The sequence below is a fragment of the Halichoerus grypus genome, chromosome 11 (genome assembly GCF_964656455.1).
Source record: "Halichoerus grypus chromosome 11, mHalGry1.hap1.1, whole genome shotgun sequence".
Lineage (NCBI taxonomy): Eukaryota > Metazoa > Chordata > Mammalia > Carnivora > Phocidae > Halichoerus > Halichoerus grypus.
This window is the reverse complement of record NC_135722.1, coordinates 17220584-17239093: the sequence shown is the minus strand read 5'-3', so window position 1 is coordinate 17239093 and position 18510 is coordinate 17220584. Positions and strand designations below refer to the sequence as shown.

The following is an 18510-nucleotide window of genomic DNA, read 5'->3' as shown; positions in this document are numbered from 1 at the left end:
GAGTTGGTGCTGATAAGGATGAGGAGAATGGTTTAAAGCCACCTTCTCCAGCAGTGTCTTCCTAATGTGGTTACCATTGCAAGATTTAACCGCACACATTCCTCCATCAACTCTGGCCCACCCCAGCCTGTCTCTTTTGCCTTCATCACCACTCTGAGCCTGAAGAAAGAACTTGAAAGGAATGGAGAGCATGTCTCCCAGAACCAAGGCACTAACCTTCAGCCAGACTGGGGCAAATAGGATTGCTGCCCAAATCCCAGAAGTCTTCCCATGATCCTGGTTTTCCTGCTTGGCTTATTTTAAGCAGACTGCTGCCTTGGGTTGGAAAGGTCTCTCAGGCAGACTGAAGTGATCTAACAGGTAAATCTTAATACTTAACATAGCATGTACCTGTATTTGTCAAAACCGATCAGCATTAGGGAACTCGGGGTGACAACTTCAGGGCTCCCTTGCTCTAGATGTCTAGCATTAGCATTTAATTGTGTCTCAGGCATGGACAGAGGCTCTTCGGCTTTTTGCAAAGCATCCCCTTGACAAAAACTACCAACCACCAGTGTGATTAAAAGCATGAGCTGAAAACGAAGCCAATCAGGCTGAAGCCCTCCGTTCCACTTCGTTTCAGGAAATGCCAAATATAAAAGGTGAGCTCTGTTCCCAGTGGCCTGAGAGTGAATCTGATAACAGGCTCCTCTGTGGAAACTAGCTAGGAGTTGGAATGCAGCCAGCTAGCCCTTTCCCATCTGGGCAGCATGCAAGACAAGCCTGAGGGAAGAAGGGCCACTGATTCAAAGACGTTCGCACGTTGGGATTCTTGCAGCTCTGCCCCCGCTGACCCAGGCATGTGACCACAGGGTTTGGGCTGGCTCCTTGAGTTCTGTTCTACTTTGATGGTTAGGGATTGACAAAACCCAGGGGGCGTGTGCAAGGAGAAAAGTGAAACCCCAGCCCGGTTTGATGTGCCTTGGATCCATATTCCCCGTATTTCTCTCACCACTTCTTAGTCTGTCCCTGGGCTCCTGATTCCTGATACATATGGTATCCCTCTCACCCAGTAGCAATATCCCTGTGGAACCGTGCCTTTGAAAGTGTGATGACTATAGCAGCCACTTCAGAGAGTTACTTTTCTCCTAAAACTGACCCATGATTTCATAATTGTATATCCCAGATGGACGCCACCTGTTGTTACACCTTTCCCCCCCGCCCCCCCCCCCCCGGTCTGTTTCCTGAATCTGACTATGCTTAGCACACACCCTGGGTTTAAAATGCACTCTCCAGGCTGGCTTAGAAGAGAGTGAATTAGCTAGCCTCTTTTCAGGAACATTTATTGGGTACCCATATGTGTATGGCATTTCAAACCAAAGTTAATAATGCAGGCCATGTACTTGAGAAATGTACAACTTGGAACTGATCACAGTTGATGAGTTAGTTCTTTGGGAATACGTTAGTAAGGAAAAAGATACGAGATTTTAGGCCTAAAAGGACATTAGAGGGCACTTAATCCAAACCCTCTTTTGCAGGTGGCAAAATGAAAGCAGGGTGACCTGAGCAGGTGGCTTGCACGACTCCTCAGGGGCAGAGCTAATTCTGGCTCATCCACCTTCACCAGGCACCTGTGGCATATTTTTTCATAGCATGTAATCAAGGCTGCTGCCTGTGCCTTGAAACCAAGGGAGAAGACCCTAGTTTGATCAGCTAGCATGGGGAAGCCACAGAACAACTCCGGAAGTTGAAGAAGAGAGAGAGAGAGAATAGATAGATAACTCTGAAAAGAGTCCAGCGAGTGCAGCTGGGAGTCCAGAGAAGAGCAAATTTCCGTAAGTGGTTAGGACCAAGATTGTAAACATTCGAGTGGAAGGAAGCAGTTAGAGCATGGTATTATGTTGTTACAATCTCCGTTTGAATAGTGATGTGGAAATAGTCCCCAAATGTAAGGAAATAGCCCCCATTAAATTATTGCTAAGCCCCTAACCAAGGCATAGAGTTTTAATAGACAGAGGCTCTGTCTTCAGAGTTGCGCGTGATTAAAAATAGATGAGGATGGTGTATACAGAGGACTTGAACAGTACAGACAAAGTTGAGTAATGGCCTAGTGACCCGAGCATGGCCAGTGGAACACTAGCACTAGAACTCCAGGGATAGAATGTGAGGTTTCAGATGCCCGCACTGCAATATATAAAGGCATCTGTTAGTAATGACAAAAGGCTGACCCCAGAGCATTTCCCTGAGGTAAAAAGAAAAAAGCTGAATTAGAGTGGGAGGTGAGTAGTCATGAGGAGAGGGGGTGGAATTTGAGTTCTCGCTCTTCTGGCTGGGAAGATGCTTTACTGTCTACATAATCGACTTCATGCTACACTGGGACTCGATTAGAGAGGGCCCATCCTGCTCGGCTCTACTCCGTTTTGATCCCGTAGTCAGCTGCAGAGTTATAGATGAAGTGACAAGGATGGTATCTTGATTGTATCCAGCTGCCTGGAGTAAGTCAAGGGCAGAGAGGCCCCGCCTGAGGAACAGCGCTCACTAACGGCTCCGAAGGAGTCTGAAATTCAGGACACCTCTGATGCTTTTAGAACAGCATAGTTTAGCATTCTGTGACCCAGTGTCACCCAATTAAGTCCCTGTGGAGAGAAGTCTGATAAGTGGCTTCAGCTAACAGGAAGAAGATTGAAATCCTAACAGGGTTTGACCCTAAAACGGAGCCAGTGTTATTAGGGTTGCTGCAAACAGGGACTTGAAAAGAAGGACCCTTGGGAAGGTGCACAGATTGGAGACTCAAAAGTAGCCTTGGGGTGGAGGAAATGCGGCTTCCGTCCAGCAGGGGTGCCGACCGAATGGATGCCTCCCTGTCCCACCCAGCCCTTTCCCCCCACCGTGCCCATCCCTGGTGGGTAGTGTAGTGACTTGTGCTTGGAGCCTTTCAGAACCTCTGTAATTCCACGCAGGGGAACTGGTGATGTGGTACCAGTGTGACTTGAACGGGCAGGTGCTCGCTGCTGACAAAAGGAAGCTGGCAGTGCCTTTAATGGAGTGTGCCCGGGCCCACAAACCAAACAGAAGCTACGGCTCCCATACTGTGTTGTCGCTATGGGCTCTGTAAAACCATAATAGTATCATATTATTTTAATCTACTGAAATCCAAACCCCGGAGTAGGAACACAGCAGTAGCCTCACGCATCTGAGGAAATGTTTGACATGGCTTCGTTTGTCTGCAGCTCTTATGATGGCGGCTGTGGCTGATTAACTCTGTTGGGTACAACATGGTGTTAATGAGGCCAAGGCTGTGGGTCTGAGACGCCTGGTACGTGAACTGGTTTCACGCAAAGGAAACCCCAGACCACGCTCAAGACCCAGGTCAGATATCCCATAAAAGCATGTGGACGATCACAGGAGGACTAAGGGAGGGCGATGTAATGACTCAGCGAATATCCCTTACCCGCTTCTGGAAAAGCAGTTTAAAACATGTGCTTTAGCAATGGTGAGTTATTACTGTGATCTTCACGTGCAAAGGATATCACATTATTATTAATGGTAACCGTTGATCAGTACTGTCGCAGACTTCCTTTCTGAATTAAGGAGAACACTGGCTCGGCCTGTGAGGGAAAGAGAAAGCATCTTCAGTCCCTTCTTTTAGTCTCAGCTTTTTTGCCTACTGAGTTTGCGCATTCGTGCATTCCGTGAGTGTGTATGGACTGCTGTCCTGTGCATGCGCTGCTCTTTGTGCTTGGGAAACCGCAGGGAATAAAACGAAGCCTCTGTCTTCATGGAGATTAAGTTCTGTGGGAGGAAAATAGGTGATAAATAAGGAAACAGTAAATAACCAAAACAATTCCAAAAAATTAAAGTTTGGTGAAGGAAAGGATGGGGTAAGAGGATGTGATGAAGAATGGCTGGGAGGGAGACAGTGTTCACCTTGGGTAGGAAAGGCTGAAAAGGCCTCTCGAAAGTAGGTGACGTTTAAGCAGAGACCTGACTGATGAGCAAGAACGAGCTTTCTGAAGAGCTGGGACGACATTCCCAGCAGAAGAAGTAGAAGCAGCGGTCATGATTCCAGAACAGAGAGTCCACTGAAGTGTAGGAGAACGTGGTAAGAGGAGAGGTGGGGGAGTGGCTGGGCCCTTTAGAGTATGCTAAGGAGTTCGGCTATCATTCTTGGTCAGCGGGAATCCATTTTTTGTTTTGTTTCAGGGGTGGAACAGTTCTTAAAGATTTTGGGGGGTATTGGTTGACGTGTGTCCCCCTAAAAAGTTACGTTGAAATCCTCACCCTTAGTAACCTTATTTGGAGATAGGATCTCTTTAGAGGTAATCAAGTTAAAATGAGATCATTAGCGTGGGCCCTAATCCATTTTGACTGGTATCCTTATAAAAAGGAGAAATGTGGACACAGACACACACACAGAGGGAGGAAGGTCTCTGAAGACAGAGGTTAGGAGTGATGCATCTACACGCCAAGGAATGCCCATGATTGACAGCCAACCACTGAAGCTAGAAAGCAGCTAGGAAGGGTCATTCCCCTGTAGGTGTCAGAGGGAGCATGGCCCCGCCAACACCTTGATTTTAGACTTCTCGATTTCTGTTGTTTTAAGCCACCTGGTGTGGTGACTTTGTTACAGTATCCCTAGCAAACTACAGAAGGGAAGGGGTGCTGGCACACTGGCTCTGCCCTGGGGAAAGCAATGATGCATCGTCCCTGGACTCAGTGACATGTGGGCGTTGGGGAAGCCTCCTCTTGCTGCAGCACATGACCATACGACATATATATGCGGCTAAATATGTGACAAAGATAATACTAATTTAAAATACATATATATATATTTATATACACACACACACACACATAAAATAGGATACAGCCTGTTCATCGAGTTACCCTTAACCAGATCTTTCTCAACTTAGCAGAGGGTTACCTGATAAACCCATTGTAAGTTGGGGCACCTGGGTGGCTCAGTCAGTTAAGCATCTGACTCTTGATTTTGGCTCAGGTCATGATCTCAGGGTCATGAGATTAAGCCCCGTGTCCGGCTCTGTGCAGAGTCTGCTCCTCTCCCTGCTTGTATGCTGTCTCTCTCTCTCTCTCTCTGTCTCTAAAATAAATAAATAAAAAAAATCTTTTTTTAAAAAAGTGCTCAGAGCACTTACATTAGCCTACAGTTGGGCAAAATCAAACACAAAGCCTATTTTATAATAATAAAGTATTGAGTATCTCCTGTAATTTATTGAATACTGAAAGCCAAAAACAGAAGAGTTGTCTGAGTAGAGGATGGTTTTAAGTGTACTGATTGTTGACCCTCGTGATCGTGGGGCTGACTAGGAGCTGCTTCGCTGCCAGTGTCCCGCATCATGAGAGAGGATCGTACCACATACTGTGGGCCCAGGAAAAGATCCAAATTCAAAAATTCGAAGTAGGTTTCTACTGAATGCATATTGCTTTTTTACCATTGTAAAGTTGAAAAATCGTAAGTTGAGCTATTATCAGTTAGGGACCATCTGTTCTCTAATATTCTTTTAGGAATAGTCCTGTTAGAGATACTATGTAAATAATGGTTTGGAAGGGTGAGAGTGGAAGCAAGGACATGAGTTAGAGGCCTGTTAACAACAGTCTAGGTGAGAGATGATGGTGGTTTGAGCTAGAGAGAGGGGTGGGAGAATTGGCCAGAGGTGGTCAGAAGTAGAGCCAGCAGGACTTGCTGATGGATGGGGTGTGAGGAAGAAGGAAAGGAAGGTATAAAGACTGACTTGTAGCTTTTTGGCTGGGGCAGTCAGGTAGATGATTTACTGAGATGGAGAGGATTGAGAGAATGGCTTATCCAGGGATAGGGACTAAAGAGTTATGCGTTGGACATGTTAAGTTTGAGATGCCTATTGTTTATCCAGTTGAAGATATTCAGTAGTTGGTTTTTTCAGGAACATTCTGGGCCAAACAAATTTAGAGGTCAGTATATTAGAGAAGGTATTTAAAAGTGATTGAAACTAGTTGAAATGACTCAGATTGTTTAAAGAAGAGACTAGGTCACAGGACTGGACCCTCGGGAGCTCTGTTGTTTAGAGGCCCGGTAAAGGATAAGGAATCATGGTTGCTGAGAAGTGGCACCATGAACAGCTGCTAAGTTGTCAATGCTCCTTAAAGGCACGAACTTACTCTTCTTTCAATTAAGGTTGAACTAAATTATACAGAAATACATGGGGAAAAATATTGGAAGTACCCCACCCCCAGTATACCAGATTCTGTTTCATAAAACTGTATTTTAAGAGCCTTCCCAAATATGGAGATCAAGTCTTTGTTTTCAGTATGTTACAGATTATAGAAACAGACACGTTCTCTATACATGAGGCTTCTAAAAGGTCATAAAGATGACTGTGTGCTCCAGGGAATTAGGGTTTTAAAAACATTTGTTTTAGAAACAGACTTTCTGGGGCATCTGGATGGTTTAGTTGGTTAAGTGTCCAACTCTTGGTTTCAGCTCCGGTCATGATCTCAGGGTAATGAGATCGAGCCTCACATCAGGTTTCGCGCTGGGTGTGGAGTTGGCTTAAGGCTTTCCCTCTGCCCCTCCCCACCACTTGCTCGCTCGCTCTCTCTAAATAAATAAATAAATCTTTAGAAACAGAGACTGAGTTTTCACAATCGCCAAATTTACCAGAAATGGGGACAGTCTGTTAAGTGTCTGCCTTCGGCTCAGGTCATGATCCCAGCATTCTGGGATCCAGCCCCTAGTGAGGCTCCCTGCTCAGCGGGGAGTCTGCTTCTCCCTCTCCCTCTCCCTCTGCCCCTCTGCCCCCATTTGTGTGCTTGTTCTCTCTTTCTTTCTAATGAATAAAATCTTTAAAAAAAATAAATGAGGACAATCGAATTGCACGGCCATTGTATTCTTCATGTGTGCATGCATTAAGAATGGCACCTGTTTCCTTCATCATTAGTTAAGAGAGTACCTACCTTGGCCCAAATAAGTGAGCTATTACTACATGACTTGAAATTTCCCAGCAACGGCAGGAGGATTTGGAGTAAATTAGAATCCACATCTATCTTTGAATATTGATAGAATAACTAGCCCCTGTTTAAGGAAACCTCTTCAGAAGCCCATCCCAGCCTTAGCTGGTGAAGATCTGGCTCTGGGAGTTTGTACCGTTTGGGTGACATAGCACTGTGTTTGGTCTCTGTCTGAACTGGATGTGTTTCTTCCTCAGGTCTGGCGGGAGTTTCCTGACCGCTTGGTGGGTTACCCCGGTCGTCTGCACCTCTGGGACCACGAGATGAATAAGTGGAAGTATGAGTCTGAGTGGACCAATGAGGTGTCCATGGTGCTCACGGGGGCAGCTTTTTATCACAAGGTAAGGTGGGGGCGCAGGCTGGGCAAGTGGGTCTGAGGTGACAAAACTGCACGCATGACACGTGTTCTGTGTGGCCCAGTTGAATTTCTGCTGAGTTTAGGAAAAATGTCCTCCTCAGAGGGCCTACAGAGACCATGTTGTCTAGTGCGCCAACTATGCTTCAGTTAAAAAAGAAAGGTTATGTTGTGTGATGGTTTAAAGTGATTTTTCTTATTACATAAATAATGCACGCTCATAATAGAAAATATGGAAAATTCATAACAAATGTTATCATATAAGAAGAGTCACACACACACTCAAAAGTCACTCATAGTGCTATTACTTAGAGATAACCATTGTTATTGTATAGATGTTATCTTCAGTTTGCCTTTTATTTACTTATTCACATGTACAGACAGTTGTGAACATGCTCATTAGCCTGCTTTTTCCATGTATTATGAGTTTTTAATAGCATTCCTTCATAACATAATTGCTAATATGCTGTTGTACTAATATCCATAAATCATGTGTAACTATTTTTCTATCACTGGATATTTAGATTGTCTCAAAATTTTTTGGCTATTTAAGATATTAATAGCTAATGCTTAAGTAGTGATTAATATCCATTTTCATAACTGTTTGTACTTGTGATCATTATGATAGATTTCTAGAAGTAGAATTATGTCAAAGGGACTGAACATTTTGGGGAGGTTTCGAGATATATATATGTCTCTTGTTTTCAGTATTGCTTATGCCAGTTTATACTCCCACCAACAAAATATCGAACTGTCTTACTATAACCCCCGCTTGCATGAAATATATAAAAAGGGAAAATCAGACTGAGCTGTTTCAGTAAGTGAAAAAGGATCCTAACTGTTTCCACTCTCATTTGACTACTGTGGTTGAAATTCCTTTTGTGTATTTCCTCTCCTGAGAATTGTCACTTCACGTTTTTGACTTTTATTCGGGAGGGACTGAAAGAGGATGCTTGGGACTTTAGAACATTCAGGCTGAGGCTGGAGCGCCCCTGGCAGAGCGTGGCTGCCTTGAGCTGTGATGCGGGCTCCGTTGTCGGTGCTGCCGGCCGGAGTCTCCTCTGCATCTCTGGCCGCCCCAGTGCCTTGCACGGAGCCGAGCGGTGGTATAGTGATGCGTGTTGGTTTCTCAGCCCTGCTCTGTATTTTTAACGGCTCTCAATCCAGAAATGGGTTTTTGTTCTTAGCAATAAGTAAGTGAGGTTTATAATTCATGGGGTTTATGGATGTACACTGTGTACAGTCCCCCCCTCCATGAATTTCTGTACTATCTCATACATATAGGTTATGGCAGCTTCAGAACTGCCTCATTTTGGGGCACCTGGGTGGCTCGGTGGGTTGAGCATCTGACTCTTGATTTCGGCTCAGGTTATGATCTCAGGGTCCTGGGTTTGAGCCCCTGCATCGGGCTCCATGCTCAGCTCCGTTGCCAGCCTACTGGTTTCTCTCCCTCTCCCTTGCCCCTCCCCCTCCTCACGCACACACATTCTCTAAAATAAATCTTTAAAAAAAAAACGGAATTGGGCCTCATTTTACTTTAAAAAGCACACACCTTTGCAGTGTCAGTGCACCAGGAGTTTCTCTCTGTTTCTCTTTGCAGTCTGTTTTCTCCAGGACAGAACATAGAACACAGGATTGAGCACTGTGGCTCAAGAGAAGAACAGAGTAGAGATCAGTGTGTAGTGTGTCTCTGACTGATATTTTATTTATTAAACATATGATACATGAGTCCGGAAGGCCTGCATCCTACAAGGGCTTCACACTCTGACTCTCCTCTGCTTATAATAGGTGATTTTTAAAAGAATGACAGTGTGAAAGAATCTTGGTCATCTGACCAAAAGCATTCTAATACTTCTTATAGCCTTGTGATTAATCCTACAAGAGAAAGCTTGTCCCCATGCCATGATTAAGTTGTCCTTTGACTGTCAACCACGGGGCACTGCTATTTGAATCTTTCTTCTTTTTGTCTCACCTGACAGTATTTTAATTACCTATATACCTACAAAATGCCTGGGGATATCAAGAACTGGGTGGATGCTCATATGAACTGTGAAGACATTGCCATGAATTTCCTGGTGGCTAACGTCACGGGGAAAGCCGTCATCAAGGTGAGGCATCCCGGTACAAGTCTGCCACTAACTTCGTGATCTTGTGCAAGTTTCTGTTTCTCGGAGCCTGAGATGTTCTCTGAAATACAAACGAAGCGTTGGGTTACATGAACTTTAAGCTCCCTTTTAACTTTAAGATTCTGTGATTGATCCAGTCACATTGTAACATTAAAGCTAGGCTTTGATAATTTAAACATATTTTCTTTTTTTATATGGTTTCTTTAGTTATAGTTTTTAATCTCCAGTATCAGAGATAAAGGCTGCGATGGTCAATCTACAAATCATGTTTTTAAAAACCTTTAATAGTATTCTCAAATCTGATTTGGAATCTAGATCTATTAAAGAATGCAACTTATATCTCTCTTAAGGTGGCTGGTTTTTATTTTAAAAGACGTTGAGAAGATAAGTACACCTTATCCAGTTATAACTGTAGTTTTTCTAAACATTGTTTTTAAATATCAATCACCAGTTTTTGAAAGTACCTTTCCCATAACAAATTAAAAGCTGAGAGTACATAAGGATCACATGGGGATCTCTGTATCTGTAATGGGTATCTATTCCTGAAATGTAGATTTTGCTTGAACCAGATCCCCAGATACAAAGAGAGTTTACTTCTTTTTATGAGTGGAATTGTCCTGACCTTTTTTCCCTCTGGATTAGAATTCCATAAAAAATGGGCAATGCTTCTAGGCCACATTCCTGTACTGGAGTCTTCCCATACTGGAAGCTTACGTTGGAAGTGTGGTATGGCATTGCCCACTGATTGTTCATGCTATGAATTGATGGGAGAAGTTGGATTAAACCAAAGTGACTGAGGAAAGAGGAAGAGTCCCTTGTCTATGCTCTGCAAACTTGGTCCGGGCCTCACCCTGCCCCAGCCCTCTGACTCAGTCAGCACTCACTGCAAGAAAAAGTGAAGCAATGTAAATCACAAACCTAGTTTTAAAGGAATCCCTCTTATCTTCAAAATTGCTTTTTGATGTGCTTCAAGATCTTTTTAGCTGTGCCTGCTTACTCTGGACAGTCCTTCCGCCATCTGTGTGCTTCTTAGCCTGGCCTTAGGTATCTAGCTTTCTCTCTTTCCCCCCACCCCCCATCCGCTACTGTTTACTTAGCTTCACTAGGTTAGGATAATGGTCTCCCTGGGTTTGCTAAGAAAATCATTAGAAGTTTAAGGTCTGGGAGAGCAGGAGGGAGAGTCAGGGAAAAGAATTCAGAGGGTGAGGGGGACCACTGGATTTTTTCCTGATTGAACGGAATTGCAAAATAACCTGGCATCTTCAAGAGCATGGCACTGCTCGTAGCATTTGCCATTAGCTGGAAGAAGGAAAAAGAGTGTCTGTTGGAACTAAGGTTACGGTGAAAGTTATGGGAAGCTGTATTTCATCGCCCTTATGGCTGCAAGAACAAATGGTGTTTATACAAGGACCTTGGCAGTGAGAAAACAGTCATTAAACAGGAATTAAGGAGCTTGTCATCACCACTTCTTTCTAGTTACAGAAAGCAAAAGCCCTCCAAGCCTTTTTTATTGGGCCCTTGTGAGTTCTGCTGTTGGCCAAGCCAGACAGAATTGAATGGCGGAATGGTGAGGTGTGTGTGTCTGTGTGCGTGTGCGTGCCCATATACGGGCGCATGTATGCATGTGGAGGGAGCAGGCAGCTCAGCTTACAGAACAGAAGCGTGCACAGTGGTGTCACAAGCATGATTTTATTGTCCTTGGCACTGACAACCAGGTATATTTTTGTACTTCTCTGGCAGGTAACACCACGAAAGAAATTCAAGTGTCCTGAGTGCACAGCCATCGATGGGCTTTCGCTTGACCAGACGCACATGGTGGAGAGGTGAGTGAGCTCTAACCAGAAGTCTGCCCTAGCCTCTGATCCCCATTTCCTGCCTTGGGCCTGTTTATGGGACTTGTTGGAGATATAAGGACAGCAGCTGGTAGCCATAGTCACCTCCTTTTGCACTGTGGGAATTGGGTTAGTTCAAGCCCAGGTCACTCAAAGAATTAATTTGGAATGCTACTCACTCGATTTGTAATGGCTGGAAGGGTCTTAAAAATATAGCTGGCCTTAAGCTCCAGAAGTCGGATTCTCCATGTGGACTAAGCAGTTAACCGTCCACAGTCATTTGAGTGGAAGCTAGTTAATTCCAAGAAAATACTAGATTGTTCTGCAGGATAGTATCTCCATGTGACAGTAAAAGTTTGATTAGAAAGAATTTAGCCAAACCCAGAGACAAATTACCTTTGCTGACCAAAACACCTACCAGGAACAGAATTGAAAGCACAGCTCTTTCCATTACAGAGTGGGGGGGGGTGGGGCATGGCAGCTCTGAGATACTCCTTTTATTTCAATTTGGTCAGTTACTCAACAAGCACACCTTTGTGTGGAACATGATACTGAGCCTTGTAGGTGGGTGTAAAACAAACGGGAGGTGTACATCCTCCCTCAGGACCCTTATAATCCTAGAGTAGGCCTCATCGTTCTCACTTGTACCCCAAGGGTCCCCAAGCTTGGCATCTCCTGAATCAAACCTAATTCTCCCAAAAGGCAGCGCCTCATGTGAGACAGCAAGCTCGGACATCCAGTGACGCTGTTGTCAAGGGACAAGGGTGCGCTCAGAGTACTGGGGTAGCTCTTATAGAACAAGATGTCTAGTCAGGTGTCCGCAGGCTCATATGGATCTTCTTGCAGCGTCCATTTCTAAAGCGTGTCCGCCCTGTTCAAGTCTTTAAAGCCTGGAGGATTTTCTTGTACAAAAAGTTGTTTCACTTGGCCTGGATTCTTCTATGATGCTTTCCTCCTCCTTATTTCTTATTCTTACCCTCTAAATAATCCTTTACTCTTTCATACATAAATATCTTACCCAAATGACATGACTTTTATCAACTGTCAATGTGAAATAATATATGATTTTGGAGATATCTGTCACTGGTATCATAGGAATTACACAGTCAAGGGCAGTGACATTAACTGTCATAGCTCATTTAGAAGAGACCCTGATTATAGTTATATTGGAGTACCTGAAATTATTACTAAACCTACCTCCATTCTTCGTGTTTGGGAGAACTCATGGCATTAAGCTATTGGGTAATTGATTGGGCTGAGTTAAAATGGTGTTATATTGTATAAGATAGGAATCTTAGGGAGAAAGGTTGGCCTGATGGTGGCCTTGCAGTTCATGCTAAGGCTAAACAACTCTTCTCTAGCACCACTGAGATAACAAATGTAAAGAGACTTAACATGCAGTGAGAGAGATTTAAGTTAGATAGAATTATTATTAAACATTGAAGAAAGTAACTAAGGGAGATGTGGGGCTTCCTCTTGGGAATAGGCTTTTGAAAATAGAATAGGCCACTGCCCAGATGTCATTAGGCTTTGAATAAGATTCTGTCAGAGTTTATAATTAACAACAACAAATACGCATGTAAACAATCCAAAGCTATATGTGGTAAGTGCCTTAAGGGAGGCTCCAAATGTTATCGTTGATCAGGGGAAAGAGAAGTGATTTCTCGCTAGGTTGATTACTAGGAATAATTTTGTAAGAGATGGCGCCTGAAGTCAGCCTTCAGAGATCACTAGGATCACTGGGCAAAAAGAGGAGATCGCAGGCAGGGGAGACTGGGTGGCCGAAGGTTCCAGTCAGCAGGATGAAGGTGAATCTGGCAAGCAGTCAGGAGTCCAGTCTGCCTAGAGTGTAGAATTCTGGCCTGTTGGTGCTGGGCCCTAAAGAACTGTCCAGTGAAGGAATGTGAACTTACTTCTTCAGGCTCTGATACACCACTGAAGGTTTTTGAACAGGGGAGCTTGATCAAACTATTGCTTTGAGATTCACTTAGAAGTAGTGCACACAATGGAATGAAGCTAAAGAAATTGAAGAAAGCACATTTGGAAAGCTTGAACTAAGTTGAGTGTGGAAAGGAAGGGATGGATTAAATTATAAGACATGGGTTTTTGGTTTTTGTTTTGTTTTGTTTTTTTTCCAAAGGAAGATATGCTAGAACTTGAGGTTATGGGGAAGGAATTGACAGAGGGAGCTTAGATCTCAAGTCAGGAAGAATGGTAGTACCGTCAACAGTGTGAATGATACAGTTAGGAGGAGACGCCGGTTAATGAGGAGGGACTGTGGATGGTTGCACCTTTAGCAGTGTAATTAATGAGGACAGGAGGAGATTTGAATCATGGGTGAAGTTGGAGAGCAGTAAGGTAGGTGAAGATTTGGGGGTCTTTCCCTCTGTATGTGCAGATGTAGATAACGGAGCAAGCGTTTGGAAACATGGAACTAGACCTTCAGGAAGAAGATGAAAACAAAGGTAGATATTGGAAAGACATCTGCCCAGAGATGGCCATTGCCTGGAGAAAAGGCAAGGGCGGAATCTTGAGAAGCTCTGACATTTTGGAGATAGAAAGAATAACTGAAAACAGAAGCAGCCACTGGAGAGGCCAGGAGAGAAGCAGGATCTACAGTGCACGGAAGCAAGGGAGGCGCACAGAACATGCAGACTGGGGAAACGGGCTTTGAGTTAAATGGTCAGTGGTGACTTTAAAAAAAATAATGCCATAGAGTGATGGGGCCTATGGGTTATGGAGTGTGCGTCTGTGTGAGGAAGTGGAGTTAGTGAATGTAGAATACGCTTTTGAGAAATTTGATTACGGAACAGAGGACATCAGTCTTGAAATCAGAAACTGGGAGCAAAACTATTTGGATTAAAGATTGAATCACTAAATTATTAAATGAGGCACTTAGATCGGGAGGGAGGAAGGCATGATTTAAGCCATGTTGGGTAGACCAAGAGATGGAGTTACAACTGTAGAATTGTTCATTTGTTGGGTTTTTTTGTTTGTTTGTTTTTTAATAGTTCCCTTTGCAGAATTCCCATTTTGCACAAAACAGTGAAAAAAGTTAACCACTTTGCAAGTTAGGACCTTGTGTTAGGTTTTGTGGTTTAATAAGCTTATTTATTCTTATATTTGGGGTCTTGGAGCAGAAATCTCAGTTGTGTAGGAGCGTAGCTTTTACTGCCCAGCATCCATTTCCAGGATCTACTGTTAATTCTTTAAGAACCAGAAAACCAGAAGTCTTTGTAACTGTTCATTTTGACCAATCGTTTCACCACGTTAAGGCAATATGGCAGACAGACAGTGCTAATCTTAGGAAAAAGAACATTGTATTTTGATTCAGGCCCATCTTTGTTCAAATTATGGGTTTGCCACTTAGTAGCTGTCTGACTTAAGAAAACTGATTTGCCTTACCCTGAATTCCAGTCATTTCATCTCCTAAAATAGGTATATTAATATCTATCAAATTACAGTATCCATTCATGGGTTCAACAAATCCCTATTGAGCATCTTTGTACCAAACACTGTGCTATGTGCTGGAGATGAATGAAGTAATAACATTGGAAAGCCCGTAACCCGATGCCGGGCCACATGAGTCTCCTTCCCAGTTTCCCCAGCATTAGTCCTCAAGGCTCCAGGTTACTTTAGGTGATTGGATGTGTTTACAAGGAAAACAGAAAACCATGAGTCCTTTCTCCCGCAGACACTTCTAGCACTTCAGAGGTAGACACTGGCAGTTCTTAGCCCGTTTGTACTAGATTAGAAAACCAGCCTGGGGGAGCATTTACTGACAGGGTGGCTGGACCCCTGACAGAACAACTCAGGTGAGCCACCAGCAACCAGCCCAGCTCACCATCTGCCCCAGCCTGTGGCCCAACCCAGACCCCTGTGTGAAAAGAAGGTAGGAAACACTGTCAGTACCTGGCAGGAGCGTTAAGGACCTTTACCCCTCAGTGGCCAGCGGCTTTTCCAGTGCAGGCTGTGTGGAGAGAAAGAAGCACTCACCAGGCCTGGGTTAGCCAGGGGCAGTTGTCAACAAGTCAGCTGGCCTGAGCCCCAGTGGCCTCTTGCCCATGGCCCGGCCCTGTTGGCAGGTCTGGTTACAGAGGAGACATTGTCCTCGCTGCGCTCCAGCGGGCTGCGGGGCCACTGTCCTCTGCCAAGAGCCATGGCTCTTCTTTAACACATGCTCACTGGTACCTGTGCTGGACATGGCTGGCCTTTGCTGGCCAGTGTCTACAGGCACGATGACTGGAAACTGGAAGAATCCGTACATGTTTGTAGACAGAGCAGCTGCCAAAAGGAAGACCTTGGAGAGACTGACTGTGTCTGCCACCACCTTGACCCTATCCTTGGAGGAGAGGGGAGTCGCTGTGCTCACTCGGTACCCCTTTGCGGACACTCCTCGGTCTTTCCCGGGATAACCTTGGACGCCCACCTCCTGAGTCTCACAAGACTGCCGGCAGGAGGGAAGGTCCGTTACCTGTGAGTTATAGTAGTGTGATGGAAAGCACAAAGGCTCTCTTGCCAGCATAGACCTGCGTTAGAGACCCAGCTCCAGCACTTTCCAGCTCAGGGGCCTCGGGCCTCAGCTTTAACTGCTCAGCCCATAACAGGAAGCTACTGTAAACCAGCCCTTGGGCATATCGAGGGGGCTGCTTTAAGGAATCCATGAAATCACGTTTGTAAGTTATCTGGCACGTAATAGGTGCTCAACAGTTAATTTCCAGCCCCTCCACTTGGACTCTGGAATTAGGTTGACAAATAAATTCGTATCATCTCATCATTAAGATTTTTTAGTCTCAGGAGCCAGACTACCTGGGTTTGGCTCTGCGTCTTATTGTTATTTGACCTTTGGACATGTTACATGCTTCTCCATGTTTCAGTCTTCCCGGTGTAAAATGGGAATAATCATAGGACCTACCCATAGGGTTGTTGGCATGATGGTGGGGGTTCCTAATCTACGTGGGGCACTTGTAACACAGCCTGGAACCTCTGATACATATTCACTGTTGACTTATGGTGGTGGACACAGTGGTGTTATTAGCTAGAAGAGCTCCAAATGAAATGGTAACACATTCTTTTAGAAACATAAGGACCAAGAGAAAAGAATTGATGACTGGCTTCTTTATTAATTGGTTTCTTCCTAAAGCTCCAAAGACTCAAAAACTTGCGGATTAAAACAATTGGAAACAAGGCTTCCAGGATCTCAGGACAGAAGAGACTTTTCTGGTCTGTGTCTTGAAATTCAGCCCCTCTTGGGTAAATGGTTCTGCCTGATTGGCTTGTTCTTACTGTCGCTCTCGGGTGCCTGGGCCTGACTTGAGGGGAGACAGTACTGACCTTTTTGAAATCCATCCTGGAGGTCCCCTTAACTTCAAAAGCCATGTTTACGGGCTTGTTTTTCCTCTCTGGTCTGGATGCGTCCTCCCAGCTGTCACACTCAGTTGGCCTGATTGACCAGAACCCTTTCCCGCCAGCGCGCCTGACCCGCTCACCTCTGAGGAGGTTGCTCACGGGCTCCAGGGGTGGTATGGAGGCAAGGACAGTGCCGTCTCCCCTCCCACAGAGCTGCCGGGCTGTTCTGTCACGAAGCCTGATGGCGCTGCTCGCTCTGACATGGGAACGGCAGCTCTCCGTTGGCTGGCAGTTCAGGGATTGCCCTCCATGACTGTTGGTCGAGTGAGTGAGGGGTTTATTGTTTGGAGGTGAGGTTCCCCGCCTGTTATCTTCATCTGCCTTCCACTGCTCCAGGTGTAAGGTCCTCCTCTCAGCCTTTTAAACTTCACTAAGCTGGAGCTCAGATCCAGGAGCCTCTCCACCCTTTGCCTTCTCAGTTCAGCTGGCAGACATGGGGTTAAGAATTGTTGGCAGCTAATCCACCTTGGTTTGAGGCCTGCTTGTCCTGAGGGGGGAAGAATGAGTGGAATTTGAGGGGGAGGGGAAAAGATACTCTGACCTCTGCAGGCCCATGGCCTCCAGACAGCATCCCCTGTTCACTTTCTCCCCCTGAACAACAGTCCCAGTCCCCGCAGATCATTTCTGCTGTCCACACCCTCCCAGCCTTTTGTAAGAACCTGGGAGCAGGCTGGGGACTCTTGGATTTCTTTTGTTGATACCTAATAGTATGTGTTTTGCTCTCATCTGTCAGCCTCTTGAATATTTTCTCTGTTTTCCCCACTCCTTCCCTCTCGTCCATCACCTGCCTCCTCTCCGCAAACCCCTCAGGTCTGAGTGCATCAACAAGTTCGCTTCCGTCTTCGGGACGATGCCTCTTAAGGTCGTGGAGCACCGAGCTGACCCTGTCCTGTACAAAGACGACTTTCCTGAGAAACTGAAGAGCTTCCCCAACATCGGCAGCTTATGAAACAGGCCGCTAGCGGAGGTCTGAATGTTAAGCTTGGACAGAGGAGAATACGGCCTCCCCGGCACTCCGATATCAGGGTGTGGGGGACCTTTGATTGACAGGCTGGACCGGGACACCTAACCTGCTTCCTCAAGAACCGGAACCTAAAGAAAGTGTCTAAGCACCTTATTGGTGTGTGCCCTGTTCTAGTGTTTCTTATGACCTCCGATGGGTTCTTGTTGAAAATGCCAAATTTTCAACCTTTGTGAAGCCTTTGTGGCACGCTCTGGGTTTAAATCCAGCTCAGACTCCCTTTGTTTGCAGTTCCAATAAAACAGTCTGGGAGGAAACGTCACTGACCCTAAGACTGCGGAGAAGACAAACCTACTGGCCATATTAGATTTGGGGAATCGTGTAGATCACGCCCATATCTCACCTTTAGCTATTTCAGATCAGTGAGGTTTTTTAGGCGGAAAAGTCAAACCAAGAACTTGGTGCAAAATCCCAACATCTTCGTGCTATTTGACATCTGCCCTGGGACCGGGGGCACTGGGCCCATGCATAGGCAGAGCACCGAGTGCTGAATTGGGATCCTGTAAGTTCCATGAACCATTCCTCTTTGGTTTGGCTTATTGCTATGATTAAAATTTTTTATTCCTTTTTATACTATGTTTGAAATGCTGATTATTGGTAATCCAAGGAACGTTCTTTTTTGTGTGTAGTTAACTTCATCTTCTGGTTAACTTCAGTCTACCGTCCATGTCTAGGAGGATACATAGCCAGGAGGAATATCCGGGGCCATGTGCGTCAAGTAGAAGATCCCCAAACTATAAGCATTCTGAGAGAAGATGTCTCCCAAAACCTCCAAAGGAATTT

General features: G+C 45.1%; 1 protein-coding gene across 3 annotated transcripts in view; it reads left to right on the top strand.

The window, feature by feature from the left end:
- Window positions 1-18298, top strand: part of EXT2 (exostosin glycosyltransferase 2) — a 130432-nt gene extending 112134 nt beyond the window's left edge. The window contains exons 11-14 of one of the 3 annotated variants that reach the window (XM_036097686.2): window positions 7182-7325; window positions 9319-9447; window positions 11206-11288; window positions 17517-18298. In XM_036097686.2, the coding sequence (XP_035953579.1) occupies window positions 7182-7325; window positions 9319-9447; window positions 11206-11288; window positions 17517-17655 (495 nt within the window). In that variant the 3' untranslated portion in view covers window positions 17656-18298. Of the gene's footprint in view, window positions 1-7181; window positions 7326-9318; window positions 9448-11205; window positions 11289-16440; window positions 16664-17516 lie in introns of those variants that run through there. The other 2 variants (XM_078058138.1, XM_078058139.1) reach the window with 2 other exon arrangements.
- The last annotated feature ends 212 nt before the right edge of the window (window positions 18299-18510 follow it).